We start from the raw sequence: 15,796 nt of genomic DNA on the forward strand, positions 1-15,796 counted from the left end.
GGAGGGCAGAAGGAATGCGAAAAGCTGTGTTTGTTTAACGAACAAGGAAAACAAATTTATATCTCCCATTTCCTCAAAGATTTCGTTTCAATAAATTTCTCTCTCAGTCCAGTCACAAAGCAAGATATTTTATGCAGTTTACTCACTAGAGGGCAGCCTACTAGCACCCGTAGCATCCTTCTCTTCTATGGCTCTTTAGCATTTCTAATTGGCAGGAGCTAGAATGAATTGGGCGGTTTACAACCCTTCAGGTATGACTATACCTTAAGGAATTCTGATCTGGGCAGGAACAGAACTGATTTGTTCAATCAGCATTTTGTGTTTCTCAAAATCAGCAGTAGCAAAATATCACTAACGGCCCAGAATCCCTTGAAACTCAAGGTCAGTTTAAATCCAACCGAATTCAGCCATCAATTTAAGAATGTACGCTTGAAAATACACCATTATGGTTGCAACCTGGCTCTCGTGGACAAATAATCAAATTTCCTTTTATATCACGCAGTCTTATTTTTTTTTTCTTCACTCAATGTGATTGGTGGGGGGGAATAGCTTGGCTGGCAACTATCAAAGCAGACTGATTACATGCACACACACACATATGTTTTCTGAAATATCCACTGACATTTTACTCAGACATTGGCAATTCCAAATAGTACCCAGAGACCAGCAGTATGGCTCCAAAACAGTATGGTTAATTGCTCTGACTATAACAATGCTGCATGGTAAATTCTGCACTAGGCTACAATAGTGATCAATTACAGAAGAGAGGAACATGCTGTTGAAACTGTGCGGAAGCCATCATCAAGGGGTTTTTTTTGTTTTGTTTTAAAAAAAAAGCAAATCACAGCCTTTGCCTCTCCCAAATTGGGATGGAATTTTGCTTTTTCTAACTGCCTCTTTATTTGGTGGAATCCGGAACACCTGAGTTATGTCAAGGTTGTATATTCTGTAATAAGCCCTCAGGATAGGGAGGAGTGATGGTGAGAAAAGGGGGGGAAATTGTTCCCATATCATGCTCTTGTATAAATGAGCTTGACTCAAAAGAATTGTAATAATGCCGTAAAGCTCAGTGTGCTTTTATGCCCTTTCAAACAAAAGTACATTAGTTAACTTCAGGAATAAGGAGACCTCCCTCGTGTTATCCATTTTTTTTGTAGCAAGGATTAAGTTGCTGCTGGTCTCTTTCCTTGGTCCCTAATCTGACAAACATCCCTGTATTCCATTCTAGAAAAGGAGGAAATATAAAACTTATTGCTTTAAAAAAAAAAAAGGCTCTGCCTCTGGCATCTTCTGCATAGGGCCATAGAAAGATTCCTTCCCCCCACTTCCTTATAACAGGGTTGGCACTCTCTCCCGACTGCTTGTGGTTTGGAAGTATTGGAGATTATTGCTGAATCGTCCACAATCAAGAAAGAAGAATATTTCAAGTTGCTTGTAATCGTGAACATCTAAATGCCTAGAGTGGAAATTGGCCTCCTGCATGTTCAGGCTTTGTTCATATCCACTCTTCTCATTGTGACATGGGGATTCCTAACAGCAAAACAGCATGACATAGACCAGAGGTCTCCAACCTTGGCAACTTTAAGCCTGGCGGATTTCAACTCCCAGAATCCCCAGCCAGCTTTGCTGGCTGGGGGATTCTGGGAGTTGAAGTCCGCCAGGCTTAAAGTTGCCAAGGTTGGAGACCTCTGACATAGACAGAACCAAGAGTGCCTAAGGTCTTATTGAGAGGTAGGAGCAAAAACCTAGTCATCTCGTAGCCCACACATGGGCATATTGGCTTCTTCAGTGAGGTTGCTTGTCACAAGTTCTGAGAGAAAAAGTACCATTATCCTTCATATCCACCCTGAGGATTAATCAACTCCTCTACTGTTATACATATTACTAGAGGAATATATAACAAGGGTCGGCCTCCTTTTTCTCAAGAAGTTTGTCCCTTCAGCCTTATGGCCAACAATAAGGCTCAGCACATGCTTGGTTCACGATTAAGGCCCCTCTGCTTGTAAAGGACAGAGGGTTGTCACAGAGCGCAAGTCTTCCCTCGGCAGCCTAGAGGGCTGGCTTTATCTGAGCTGCTTCCAGTGTCGTCCATCTGTGGTCAGAGCACTTTGGTTTGGAGCAGCTGTTAGCAAGTCTCTTCCAAACCCCTACACTGCGAAAGTAGGCATCCCTCCGTTTGCATAACAGGAACGGATTCCAGTATGAACTGTGCTTCCTCAACTGGTCCTATTTGCCTTGCGGGTCCAGAGCCTTCGAACCGAAGAGACCCAACTGAAGACAGCTGTTGATCCACAGTGCAAGACGGGGAAAACTGCAATGCAGTTGTTCTTCAGAAGCTCATCAGCCGTCTAGATACGTTTGCTAACTATGGTCAACATCATAGAGGCTTTGCAGATGAATAGAAGGTTTGCCTTTGCAGTTCACAATCACCATAAAGTGTGATTGCGTTAAAGGGTTTTTTAGCTACCCGTGAAGTCAGAGAAAGCTTCCCGCCCCCAGCTATGTCCTCTGAGCATCAACTTTGCTGAACATCCGGCTGTGCCAGTAATCCGGATTATCGAAGGCACAATCTGAGGAGTCCAGTGTGCGCAAGGGTTTCATGAAACCGTTCTTGGGACAGGGTGGACTCTGGCAGCCAAGATACTGGACTGGGGGCAACACAGCACCCATTTCCTCATATCCCTGCTCATCTGGGGAGCTCTGGGTGATGCCAGAATCCATATCGGTATAGTCTCCCTGAGAACTGCGGATGCTACTCAGGGACTTGCTAAGTTTGGGCTGTTTGTTCATATACTCGTAGTCCTCTTCCTCGTCTTCATCCTCCCTGCAAGGTGTAGTTAGTTGGGAGCTTGGCACACTGCCCAAAGAGGCACTCAGCTCTGAGCCAAGATCCATATACTCATAGCCAAGCTCTTCCAAAGAGGCTGGCCGGGGTTGTGAGGATTGCGGAGTACGCCGGTTCATGTACTCATACTCTTCCTCCACTTCGTGGACAGGGATGGAGCCACGCATCAGCGAAGCGGTAATGCCAGCAGCGCGCTCTGTACAAAAAAAAAGACAAAAGAAGACTAAGGTTTTGTCATTTTGTGGTCACCTAGACCAGGGGTCTTCAAACTTGGTTCTTTTAAGACTTGTGGACTTCAATTCCCAGAGTTGGCTGGCCGGGCCGGAATAGCTCAGGCTGTTACAGCCTGTTATTAGAACACAGTAGCCTGCAATTACTGCAGGTTCAAGCCCGGCCCAAGGTTGACTCAGCCTTCCATCCTTTATAAGGTAGGTAAAATGAGGACCCAGATTGTTGGGGGGGCAATAAGTTGACTTTGTAAAAATATACAAATAGAATGAGACTATTGCCTTATACACTGTAAGCCGCCCTGAGTCTTCGGAGAAGGGCGGGATATAAATGTAAACCAAAAAAAAAAAAAGTCCACAAGTCTTAAAAGAGCCAAGTTTGCAGATCCCTGACCTAGAACAAGAAACAACCATTGCTAAGGTTGAGACAAGAATCCCCCTGAAATTGGGATACATCTGTGCAGCAAGTGAATTCAGCACAGTAGTCCATTCTGCTTCTAGGAACAATGGAAGAGGTGGGGAAGAAAGAGTCTATGGAGACCATCTAGTGTTGCTTTGTGTGAAAGCAGGTAGGGTTACACTTATATTGACTCTTCCATATTCCAAGGGTTAAGGTGAGAAATAACAACCTCAGGTGCAATGTTTCAAAACTTGTGTTGACTACACAGAATGAGAGATCATGGAAGCTGTACCTGCAACTCCATTATAGGGCCATGCCAGTTTCAAAATCTGGGATAATTCCATTGCTATGAGGAGAAGAAAGGGGGGGCGGGGAGGAGGAGGAAATAAATAGCAATTGCCCTGAATCATAGCTTTTGTTTATTCTATTTCAGTGTGGCTGTCTTCACTTCAGAGTAAGTAAGTCAAAGTTATAAGCTAGGGCCAATTATTGGCCAACAACTGGAGCAAGTCAGGGTGAAAAGAGAGCCAAGGCTATGCCTATAGGGCAGATCTGATAATAACCTTGATTTCTCCATCATGGTATGGGTACATCCAATTCTTTCTAGAGGAGAAGGGCACAAACTACATCTCATTTCCCTGCAGGGGAAGCATTTCAATGCTGCTCTTACCTCTGCCATTTCGATCTGGCATAACATAGCCGTTGGCATCCTCCTCTCCGTCCACATTGCCAACGGGCAGCATGAGACTTTCCCGCTGAGAGAGGTAAGCGCTGTCTCCCCGGGATTGCAGGCTGCGGCATAAGCTTCCGGACAGTGACAGATCCTCTGTGAGGTCGTAATCCGAGGTTGTGCCTCGTCCTTCAGAGGACTCCGATATAGTACGGCCCATTGACTCCTGCCTTATCCGCAAAGTCTGCCGGGAGCCGAGTCCCATACCCTGGATCCAAAAGGAGTCAGAAATCAGGTAATGATAAAGATATACTGAAGCCTGGAAGGCTCCCATTTTCTCTGATCACTAGAAGCGGTAATGATACCCTACAAATGACTATTTCCAAAATTCTACAGCCCGCTTTGTCACGGATGAGAATTCAAGGAGTTGAATTCCACACATCCAGAGGATATCTAGGCTGGACAACACTGTCCCAATGTTTAAACATACAGAGTCATTCAGTTGTGCTCTACAGTAGACCCGTCCAATTTGGAACTACCCAAGAAGGCCAAGACAGCTGGTTGTCAATGGTAGTCCATCAGAAGCTCAGAAAAGTAAAAATCAGGAAATTTGTCAAGGGCCTAAATATGTACAAATACATGGCTAATGACATTCGGAAGTCACAAATTATGAAGAATGGCCAAAGGGGGATAGCCTTTATCTGGAAGGTCTCTACCTGAGCTTCTTTAATAGCAGACACCAGAACCTTCTAACGTAGCATTCTCCAACCTGACACAATCCAGATATTTTGGAGCACAGCTCCCATATTTAGCATAACCCAATACTTGCACTGTCTGAAAATAATAGTGCGACTCACTTGGAGATGCATTAGGAAAAGTGAAAATAAATTTTCTAAAGGGCATTAAGGTTTTCCCTTTTCCCACCACCCACTAACAACACCCTCCTAATTCACTGCCTCTCTCCCTCTCATACTAGTGGTGGACCTATAGTGGCTTATTATACTCCAGCTTTTTTCCTCTGTACAAACTTAGAAGAAATCCGTACCTGCCGACTTCCACTGAGGCTGCTTTGATTCATGGGGATGTATCCAGCAGAGGAGTTCAGAAGATTTGGAGGCTGGAGTAGATTTGTTTGAAAAAAGAAACACCCAGTGTTGAATATCAATTGTTTCCCCACCCCTCCTTAATATATACATAGAATGGCTTTATTTTGCCTTCAATGAAAGTTTTCAATTATAATATCATATAATGAGACAAGAATTAACATTTGTTAACCTTTGTTTACAAATGCATCTTAATCCTACATCTGTACATTCTCCCCTGAGGAATGCAACTACCAAACTCTAGTTCAGGGGTCTCCAACCTTGGTCCCTTTAAGACTTGTGGACTTCAACCACAATCAGCATATTGCCCCCAACAATCTGGAACCTCATTTTGCCGATCTCGGAAGGATGGAAGGCTGAGTCACCCTTGAGCTGATGAGGATCGAATTCCTGGCAGTCGGCAGAATTAGCCGGCAATACTGCATTCTAAGCACTGTGACTCTAATAAGATAGTACTGAAAGCAAAGCCTCTTTCAATCAGCTAGAGCAGCAGCCCCCAACCTTTTGGGCACCAGGGACCCATTCCATTGAGACAGTTTATTCCAAAGACTGGAGGGGGCGTGGTTTCATGTGCTGCTTGCATCCCGTGGATGGAGTTTTGCTTGTTTGCATGGACCAGTTTCTGGCATGCCGCGGACAGGTGGCAGCCCAAGGACTGGGCATTGGGGACCCCTGAGATACAGCAGCAGAACACTGAAAAGCCAGTGTTCTCCCAAGTAAAACAGAGCCTTCTGGCGTGGTCCTCTAATTAATCGCCCAACATCAGAAATCTCACTTGTCCCAAACAGTACGGATATACATTTGTGATAGTCTAAGTGTAAATCTAATAAATCATTCTAGAGCTTCGGCCCCAAATTTCCGTTCTAAAGTAGCCATAAGGAGCAGGGTCACACAGACTATGGTAAGCGGAACTTTCTTACCCGCATGGAGTCCACCCACTGCCGCGAGGCAAAAAGATTGTGAAGTTCCTCCTCCTCCAACTCGGATTCCATCTCCAGTGTCTCCATCTCATCTAACTCCTTTTCGCTGAGTGAAGGTGGCTCTACTGGAGATAGTGTCCCGCTTTCTCTCTGTGGGGAAAGCCAAGCATTGCCTTTTAACATTATTTCAAACCTCTTAATACAGCTGGCTGAGGATTGTCATTAAACATCACTGAGCAGAACATTTCATCTCAGGATAAGAGTGTGGAACTGAAGAAAGGGAAGGAATAGGCCTCCAGTTATCCTGGAAGTCCATTCCACGCTCCCTTCAGGTCTTGGTTTCTGTAACATCCAGGCATGATGAGAGAGAAGATCCAAACTGCATAGGGATGAACTGCAACCAAAATTATCTTTTCTCTTACTAACAGGTGTCAAGCTTGCAGCCCGCAGGCCAGATGCGTCTCGCACTGGCCAAACCTACCTCAATTTAGCAAACGGGGGGGGGGGAGTCGCGATACGTCACGTGACGACAACATGACTCCGTGAGTTCAATACCCCTATCTTACTATATCAAGCAATATATTATGGAATCACACCTGTGTTTCAAGCAGGTTCCATGGTGAGCCTTGGGATTTTAAAGGCCTCTCATGCCATGCCTAAGGGCTCAGCTATGAGATGAGAACTTAGGAGACTGTTCTGATTAATGGAACATAGTCACTTTCTGGTAAGGAACTAGGAAATGTTTTATTATGCAACAATGTATTTTCTTTAAGGAAGGGTTTTATTTTTTTATAAGCCCCAGCACGCCACACCCAAACTCCTGCCTACATCTCACACAAACTATCTTTCCATTTGCCTATCTTGGAAAAGTGAAACATGACCAGGTCCTGTCTAATAAGCAGGATGTATCTACTGACCAACTAGGACTGCAGAAGAAAAGCATGAGGGCATCTCACGGATATAACAAACACATGCTTAACCAAACTGTTCAGAATTTAACACCTTTAAGGCCCCCATTGGTTTAATGTGTAACTTCAGCTGGGAAAGGAAGTCAGCAACAACTGACCTTAATCACCAGGTAGCGAGGAGGGTCACGGGCCATTCGTGTGAACTCATTGGCTAGTTCTTTGAAGGTGGGACGAATGTTCTCATCAATCATCCAGCCTGTAAGGTTAGAAAAGATTTTTAAAAAATTCAAATAAGCACCAAATACCACATCTCCTATAGCCGTGATGGGGAAGCTATGGCACGTGTGCCACAGGTGACACACGTAGCCATATTGGTGGGCACGCGACCTCAGCTTTCTAGGACCCTGGGGGCAAAAACGCCCCCCCCCCCCGGAGGCCCTCTGGAGGCCAAAAACAGCCCATTTGCCAACTTCCAGTGGAACCGGAAGGCCCGTTTTTCACTCTCCTCAGGCTCCAGAGCCTTTCTATGAGGCTGGGGAGGCTGAAAATGGCCTGCTTGCCAACTTCTGGTCTCACAGGAAGTTGGCAAATGGGCCTTTTCTGGCCTCCAGAAGATCTCGGTGGGGATGGAGGCCGTTTTAGTCCTCCCAAGGCTCTGAGAAAGTCTCTGGAGCCTGAGGAGAGCAAAAAACGGACCTACTGGGCCCACCGGGCCAAAAGCGGGGGCGAAGCACAGCGGGGTTGTTATGTGCGCATGCGAGGGGGTGGGGCGCATACAATTATGAGTGTGGGCATGCGCACGACCCCCCCTGCTCTCTCCCCACTTTTGGCACGTGATGGCAAAAAGATTCGCCATCACTGTCTTATAGTTTAGGACAGAGGTGGGGGAACTATGGCCCCTTTATGACTTGTGAACTTCAATGCTGGCTCAAGAATTCTGGGAGCTGAACTCCACAGGTCATAAAAAGGCCATATGTCTATGGAGATTCTCAGTCATCCAGGTCATGATTGTCCCAGAGCTGAGGAAACTTCTTGGATGAGAAGCGAAACATCTTCAAAGAAAAACCAGAAAGTCCAGTTGCCTCTTGAAAAAAGCACTTTTGGGCAAAAGGGCCATAGATCTCCACCGTGGGTTTAGGGTAATATCATAAAACCTGTGGTTTCTTGATTAATTAATGAAAAAAATGTTATTTTTGAACACGGGTGTCAAACTTGATCATGTCATGTGATGTATCACAAAATATCATGAATTTTTTTTTGCCTTTGTGGAGCCAGGGTGGGCGTGGCCTGCATGTGACACATCTGGTCCACAAGCTGCCAGTTTGAAACCCCTATTTTAGAAGGTATTAGAGAAGCAAGAGTATAAAAAATATGTATACATACATTTTACCATCACCATGTAGACATCAATGGTGCAGATCTGAGGTTGTGAAAGGCGTTCTCCCTTTTCCAGTAGGTCAGGAACTTCTGAAAGGTGGATTCCAGCATAAGGTTCGCCTCCAAAAGTCATCATCTCCCACAATGTAACTCCTGTTAGGGTGAAAATGTGAGTGGATAAGTCAAAGTAGATGTTGCATGGTTAGCTGAACAGCTACCTGTAATTATGAGTAAATAGAGTTTTAATTTTTTCCATCTACGTTCACAACTCTCCTGGAATCTATCCATTGGAACCCCTAGGTTAGAAAGCCTTTTTAAACTTTAGAACAGGGGTCTCCAACGTTGGCAACTTTTTTTTTTTTTTTTTTTTTTTTTAAGACTTTAAGAATTCCTCAGCCAGCTTTGCTGTGGTTTGCTCTGCTGGCTGAGGAACTCTGGGAGTTGAAGTCCACAAGTCTTAAAGTTGCCAAGGTTGGAGACCTCTGCTTTAGAACATGAAGGGAGAAAGTCTCCTGGCACCCAACATTGTGTGCAGACCAGGGGTCTCCAACCTTGGCAACTTTAAGCCTGGCGGACTTCTACTCCCAGAACCCCCCAGCCAGCAAAGCTTAAAGTTGCCAAGGTTGGAGACCCCTGATGTAGACAGTCTCTTCTGTCTAAGCCAGAAGAACTCCCCAACCTCAGAAGCAGAGTTGATTACAGTTAGTCCTTGACTTACAATAGTTCACTTAGTGACTGTTCAAAGTTACAACAGCACTGAAAAAAGTGACTGATGACTGTTTTTCACACTTACAACCATTGCAGCATCCCCATGGACATGTGATCCAAACTCAAATGCTTGGCATCTGACTCATATTTATGACAGTCACAGTGTCCCAGGGTCATGTGAGCTTCCCTTCTGCGACCTTCTGACAAGCAAAGTCAGATTCCCCTAACAACCGTGTTACTAACTTAAACAACTGCAATGATTCACTTACAAACTGTGGCAAGAAAGGTCGTAAAATGGGGCAAAAGTCACTTAACAAATGTTAGCAATAGAAATGTTGGGCTGAAGTGTGGTTGTAAGTCAAGGACTACCCGTATTGCCCGTGAGTGGAGAACCACTATTTCAGCAAGCAGCCGCTCTTAATAACCTAGTACAGGGGTCTGCAAACTTGACTCTTTTAAGACTTGTGGACTTCAACTCCCAGAAATCTCAGCAAAGCTGGCTGAGGAACTCTGGGAGTTGAAGTCCACAAGTCTTAAAAGAGTCGAGTTTGCAGATCCCTGACCTAACACAAAGATTCCTAAAAAGCAAGAAGAATGTTGTCAGGGGGACCAAAACAGTTGCCAAGAGTGTGGGCAGATTGTTCCTGCTTTCTTCTCATTTACTGCATGTTTTGACCTGGAAGGAGGAAAATTACAGACTACAGATCCCTTTTCCCCATGCAGAAGGAGGACAAGCACTCCACAGTTCTTAAGCTGATTATTACTGATAAAAATCTTTAGAGTATCTCTGAGTTCTTACTGGAGGATCACTTCGTCAAAGATCTCAAAGTACCTTAAAGCATAATAAAGGCAGGTCTAGTATAGCTGTTGGGAATCATCCTTGATCTGATTTAAATAATTCAACAACATGAGTCAGTTCAAACCATGGAATCTGAAGAGCATTCGGAAGCTATAGCTGGCACAGACTGCGGTGGTGGCATGGGCAATTATTAGGGCCTCTAGAATGGTCCATGTTATTTTGCGAGCTGCACTGGTTTACCTGTTTGCTTCTGGGTGCAATTCAAGGTGTCGCTCATCACCTATAAAGCCCTACATGGCATGGGATCCAGGCTACTTGTCTCACCCTGATGGGACTGGCCGGCCCCACCCTTGCTGGCAGAGAAGGCACACTGCAAATCCTGTCAGCCAAAGAATTTTGGCTAGTGGGATCCAAGAGAAGAGCTTTCTCTGCCATGGCTCCTGCTCTCTGGGTCTCCAACCTTGGCAACTTTAAGACTTGTGGACTTCAACTCCCAGAGTTCCTCAGCCAGCAAAGCTTTCTGGGAGTTGAAGTCCACAAGTCTTAAAGTTGCCAAGGTTGGAGACCCCTGCTCTGGAACATTCTATTCCCTGAGGTGAAATTGACTCCCAACCTCCTGACTTTTCGTAAAAGCCTTAAAATCTGACTCTGCCAGATGGCTTCAGGATCCAATTGGGGAGCTTCATGCTGGAGGTGGTTGACTAATGAAAACTTAATCCCCCTCCCACCCACCCCATGTCTAGTCCGGCTCTCTCTTTTCCATCTTGGGTTAATGATTTATCTGGTGTCATTTGTAATGTCTTCTAATGTTTTTATGTTGTAAACTGCCCAGTCATTGGATATGAGATGGGCAGCAAATAAATTTTATAATTAAATAAATAAAAATAAGTAAATAAAATCATCAGATTGAGCTAATTTGATTAAACTAATCAATTTGATAGCATTCACTACAATTTAGTTCAACACATTTATTTTAAAATTCAGTTTGAAAAGTTCTGCAGCTGAAATCTTTACATCCAATCTTTAAATGTAATATTTCAAAGCCGGAATTTGTCTCTCTGTCTTAAAATGCTTGTTTTGTCGTTAGAGATGGATATGAAGTCCAAGAAAGAAAACCAAGCTATAACTACGCAAGATCAAGTAAAACAAAAGTACCAATAAGAGTAAAATATTTGTAGCTTATGGATGAACTGAGGGGTCCTTGGTGCCTTCTGATCTTGACTGTTTTCTTGCAGACGTTTCATTACCAAACTAGGTAACATCATCAGAGCACCAAGGATCCCTAAAAATGTCTTGATTTCTGGAAACTTACAACAATAACAAAGACTAAGTAGCTGCAGTCAAATACTTAATAGATGGAACAATCAGATACATACCATAACTCCACACATCACTTTGGTGAGTATATTTTCCGAAGTGTATACTCTCTAATGCCATCCACTTTATTGGTGTCTGAAAAACATAAAGAAAGGAAAATTCTAAGAATAAATTTGATCTACCTGTAGATATGCATACATGGATACACTGGTAGAAATTTCTTCGTCGGTTGAGCCACTCTGAATGTGATTCCCTTTCCCTTGGAACTTTTGAAATAAAGTGGTACTTTAAATCTTAAAGGATATATTTTTGTCGAATTGTAGCTCACAACTCCTTGGCAATAAAACCTTGACATGTCATGTGTTCAATCATGATTCTTCCAACCAACCAAGAGTTGAGAAGGGCACCATTCAGTTAGTGTCCTGACCCATCTGACTGCTTGTGGAGCAACAAAAATCACCACTTGGATTATAAAGATAGCTTTGCTCCAGTTTTAATGACCAAGTGCAGAAGTACAAATAATGGACTTTTCTCCCCAATGTCTGATGGTGAAATCAGGAATATCTACAGTTGTATTAAAATTGGCACAAAACACTCAGAAGTGCTCTCACACACATAAAAATCCATCTATCCATCTACTGTATGTATGTATGTATGTATGTATGTATGTATGTACTCTCTCTCTCTCTCTCTCTCTTTCTTCCTTTTCCTTCCTTCCTTCCTTCCTTCCTTCCTTCCTTCCTTCCTTCCTTCCTTCCTTCCTCCCTTCCCTCTTTCCCTGAAACAGGTACTAACCTTAATTTCATTGTAGAAGTATTTCTTATCATCTGGGTAGAGCAAATCAGCAATGCCAAAATCTGCCACTTGTACTTGACTAGGGGATTTAACCAAAACATTACGGGCAGCCAGGTTGCGATGTACCATGCGATGTTCTTCCAGATAGTACATACCCTGAATATTAAGAAGGAGATATCATTTTTGCCATTTCCATGAATTCCATCATCTTTACATCCCATTCCTGTGTTATAGGTATTTCATTACTTTTCCATCTTCATGCATATTGAAGTCTTGAAGCAGTTACCATATACAAAACCAAACTTCCATAAGTTTTTTTTTAATTGGTTATCCCTAAGTTCCAGTAAGAACAGTTCTGGTTTCAGCTGATTATTAAACTTTAGAATTCTTTCTATCACCTATGCATTTCTATCTGGTTGTTTGTTTGTTTTTTGCTTTTTCATAAGTCCACCATGCATGATAAAATCAGTCTTCTTATGAATGACTGTATTCCAAAGCTCAAGACAGTTGGACTCATTATGGTTTGAGCATATTCTATGCTAACCTTGCCCTTACATGTTAGCTCAGCTCATCCTAATATAAACCAAATATTTTATTTCATGCCCTATCTCTTCACGAGATTGTGAGTTTTGAAAGGACTGCAGATCCCAGGATCTATAAGAACGCTCATCTGTGGGGCCATTCAAGAATGTGTTGGGGAAGAGCAAAATTGAAGGAGGTTGAACATTTGTGGAACTTATAAAAATATATTACATCATTAAAAAAAACTTAAACATTTTTAGGATGTACACTTAGTTCACGTTAGATTAGATCTGTTTAGGCATGCAGCTGCCCTGTATGAGTCAAAAGAGCAACCAAGAGCAACACCCTCGTACACACGCATAACTGCAAGGTAAGTTAAACGGAATACAAAAACATATTTCAGGAATGTTTCTCCAACTCCACTTATGACAGTGAAAATGTAATTGTGCTTCTACAAAATATCCTGTATCCTTAAAGTTTTGTAGTCCATCTATTCTGCAAGTGGCCCTGATATATAGCTCATATTACACTAGAGAAGATTCCTCAAGTTCCTCAATTAGGATATGCCAGAAGTAGAATGGAAGGCATTCTTTCCCTCAAACAATGGGAGATCCTAATTGACCCGGAAAAGGATTCCAGCTGTTCTTGTACAAAACCTACCTTGGCAATCTGGACACACCAGTTGAGCATCAGCTGAGGGCCAATGGCGTCCCTGTTTTTGCGAACGTACTCCAGCAGGGAGCCCAATGGTAGAAGCTGGGTGACAAGTTGCAGCTGGGAACCAATGCAGATGCCCAAGAGACGGACAATATAGGCGTGATCCAGGCTACCTATAGCTAGCATGTGCTGCACAAAAGAAAAGCATCATGGTAAAGCTTTGATCGCAGCTGAAAGTGAAGGCAGGAACTGGGAAAGTTCCAAGAAAAAAAAAAAAGTCTAGTGCGGATTGAATATGGAATCAACAGTGGTACTCCTTAGCCACAGCTTGCTTCAGTCTTTTCACTATTCACCCATCCACCTAACCCAATATCCTTAGTCTGCCTATACATATATAAGAGATTAGCCATCTCCTCCAAACAGTGGCCAAGGAAAGCTTCTAACAGACTGTCAGCCTGTGTTTTTAATACTAGCTTCCACAGAGGTAAAGGGTGGGGATCATGAAGCAACAATGATGAAAGAGCATCAGATAAGGATCCTTCTTGCAATGCTAATGCTTGGCATTATCTACAAGTTTTTGTTTTGTTTTGTTATTTTAATGCACCTGGATAGGTTAATTTGGACATAATTTGCCAAAGATCTGTCTTGTCCGTCATGCCCCAATCTGTTGTCAATACCATGGACTTCTACATACCCCTGCAGCAGTTCTCTTCCAAAAAATTAGACATACTAATAAATATCTTGTGCATTTTGACTTTCATACAGATGACTTAATTTACTATAACCTTCCTCAGTCCGACCCCCTACAAATGTGTCAGGATTGTAATTCCCAATTTCTATTCAGCATATATAGAACCAGCATGTTTGGAAGGCACCTTTACAGAAATCCAGGGTGTTACAGACTGTGCCCTGCCTGTGGTCAGACACACTACTTTCACTGCCTTATAGGGAAAAGAGGGCAATGGCCTCTTCCCCCCTCCCTCTGCTTTTCAGTCCCAAGAGATCATTAGAGTTCTCCTAGCTCTTGATTTGGATGCAGCTGGAAGAGGAAGGAGACTTAACCCTGGATTACAAGTGGAAATTTACAAGTGGAGATTTGCATTTACAATATCAATGAGGACAGACATCCTCAAGATAAACTAAAAGTAACAATAAAGTTGAAGGGAGATAGGGAGTGAAACCAATGGCTATATAGAAATGCTCTAAACTCCCCCTTGTTTTTACAGGCAGGCAGACCATCATGGTCCTATTCCCAAAAGTCTGATATGAAAAGAAGTTGAAATATTGGGAGTCAGTTGGTAGATTGGCCAAAGTGGTGACCTAGAAACCAGGAATTCTAGTTCCACTTTAGGCATGAAAGCTGGCTGGGTGAATTTGGACCAGTCAACTCTCTCAGCCCAACCCATCTCAGCTCAACCCATCTTGTAGAGAAAATAAGAGGCGGAAACATTAGATAAGTTCACCCACCTTGAATTATATGTTAAAAAAGTGGGATAAATAATAACAATTTATGTTTGACACCCCTCTTCCATCTTAAATGTTTCTGATTAGGACTACAAAAAGAATGATTATGAGGGTCTTAATCAGTAATCACAGATGCAAAGTCTTCCGTCTTACAGAAACACTTGAGGTGTACCAATAAAAACAGAAACAAAAATCAGAAGCCCAGGGATGAAGTTCACCATACATTCAACATCAGCTATTAGCAATTCCATCACAATTAAAAGTGACCAGCAAAGTTGAATAAATACTAAGTCAAAAGCAAGCAATTCATATCCAGATCAACTGCACTGAAGAGGATTTCCTTGCAGGTTGAAAAACAAGAAATCCGATGCCTTTTGACATTTACTGCACTTTACCTAGAAATTTATCAGTAGATAATGATCTTATTAATTTCTTGTCTGCCTGCCTGTGCACGAGAAGGAATTCATGGAGGCCAATCGCACCTTCTCTGCCTGTGACCTATATGGCACTTACATCAGTTACAGCATGGAAGGACTGTCGACCACTCGGATCCTGGATAACTTTGATGCTTACAGGGATCTTAATAGAGTCTCCTTCTGGAATCCAGACCCCCTAGAAAGAAGGAAAACTAGGAATGACTAATTGTTTAAAATGAGGAAAACAATAAATGTTGAGGAATAAATAAAACAATAAATGTTGAGGAATCACTGGGAATCGTGAGCTTCTAAAGTTCTTATCTATCTTATCCAGTCTGTCATTCAGCAAACTCTAGGTGGAATTTTTTCTATCTGCTTCTCTTTTCAGACAAAACAAGACACGTAGGATCCCATTGGTCTAAACTTTTAACCATGGAGCAGCGATAGCTCTGATTTGCCCATCATCAGAATTTTTAATCGCTCCATCTCAGCCAAAGCAGACAGTCGGGGTGCTCTTTAGCAATTGTTTTTTTTCCCTGCAGTTCTAATTATCCTCTGAAGTCTGTGTCTGTCCTGTTGGGTTGGTTCTGCAACCCAACAAGACAGACAGAGACTTCAGAGTATAATTAGAACTGCAAAAAAAAACAATTGCTACCAGCCTGCCTTCC

At 43.0% G+C, this 15,796-nt stretch overlaps 1 protein-coding gene across 2 annotated transcripts in view; it reads right to left on the reverse strand.

Moving 5' to 3' along the window:
- Window positions 1–831: 831 nt before the first annotated feature.
- ERBB3 (erb-b2 receptor tyrosine kinase 3) overlaps window positions 832–15,796 on the reverse strand; it is a 119,412-nt gene continuing 104,447 nt past the window's right edge. Inside the window, exons 19-29 of one of the 2 annotated variants that reach the window (XR_009153380.1) lie at window positions 15,226–15,324; window positions 13,252–13,437; window positions 12,070–12,225; window positions 11,334–11,409; window positions 8,457–8,603; window positions 7,232–7,329; window positions 6,166–6,315; window positions 5,188–5,259; window positions 4,143–4,410; window positions 1,687–3,041; window positions 832–1,571 (exon numbers count right to left, since the gene is read on the reverse strand). Coding sequence is in view for 1 of the 2 variants with exons in the window: in XM_058168536.1 (XP_058024519.1) it covers window positions 2,500–3,041; window positions 4,143–4,410; window positions 5,188–5,259; window positions 6,166–6,315; window positions 7,232–7,329; window positions 8,457–8,603; window positions 11,334–11,409; window positions 12,070–12,225; window positions 13,252–13,437; window positions 15,226–15,324 (1,794 nt within the window). In the remaining variant the exon portion in view is untranslated. Of the gene's footprint in view, window positions 1,572–1,646; window positions 3,042–4,142; window positions 4,411–5,187; window positions 5,260–6,165; window positions 6,316–7,231; window positions 7,330–8,456; window positions 8,604–11,333; window positions 11,410–12,069; window positions 12,226–13,251; window positions 13,438–15,225; window positions 15,325–15,796 lie in introns of those variants that run through there. The other variant, XM_058168536.1, reaches the window with a different exon arrangement.

Source organism: Ahaetulla prasina, chromosome 2 (genome assembly GCF_028640845.1).
Source record: "Ahaetulla prasina isolate Xishuangbanna chromosome 2, ASM2864084v1, whole genome shotgun sequence".
NCBI classification, from domain to species: Eukaryota; Metazoa; Chordata; class Lepidosauria; order Squamata; family Colubridae; genus Ahaetulla; species Ahaetulla prasina.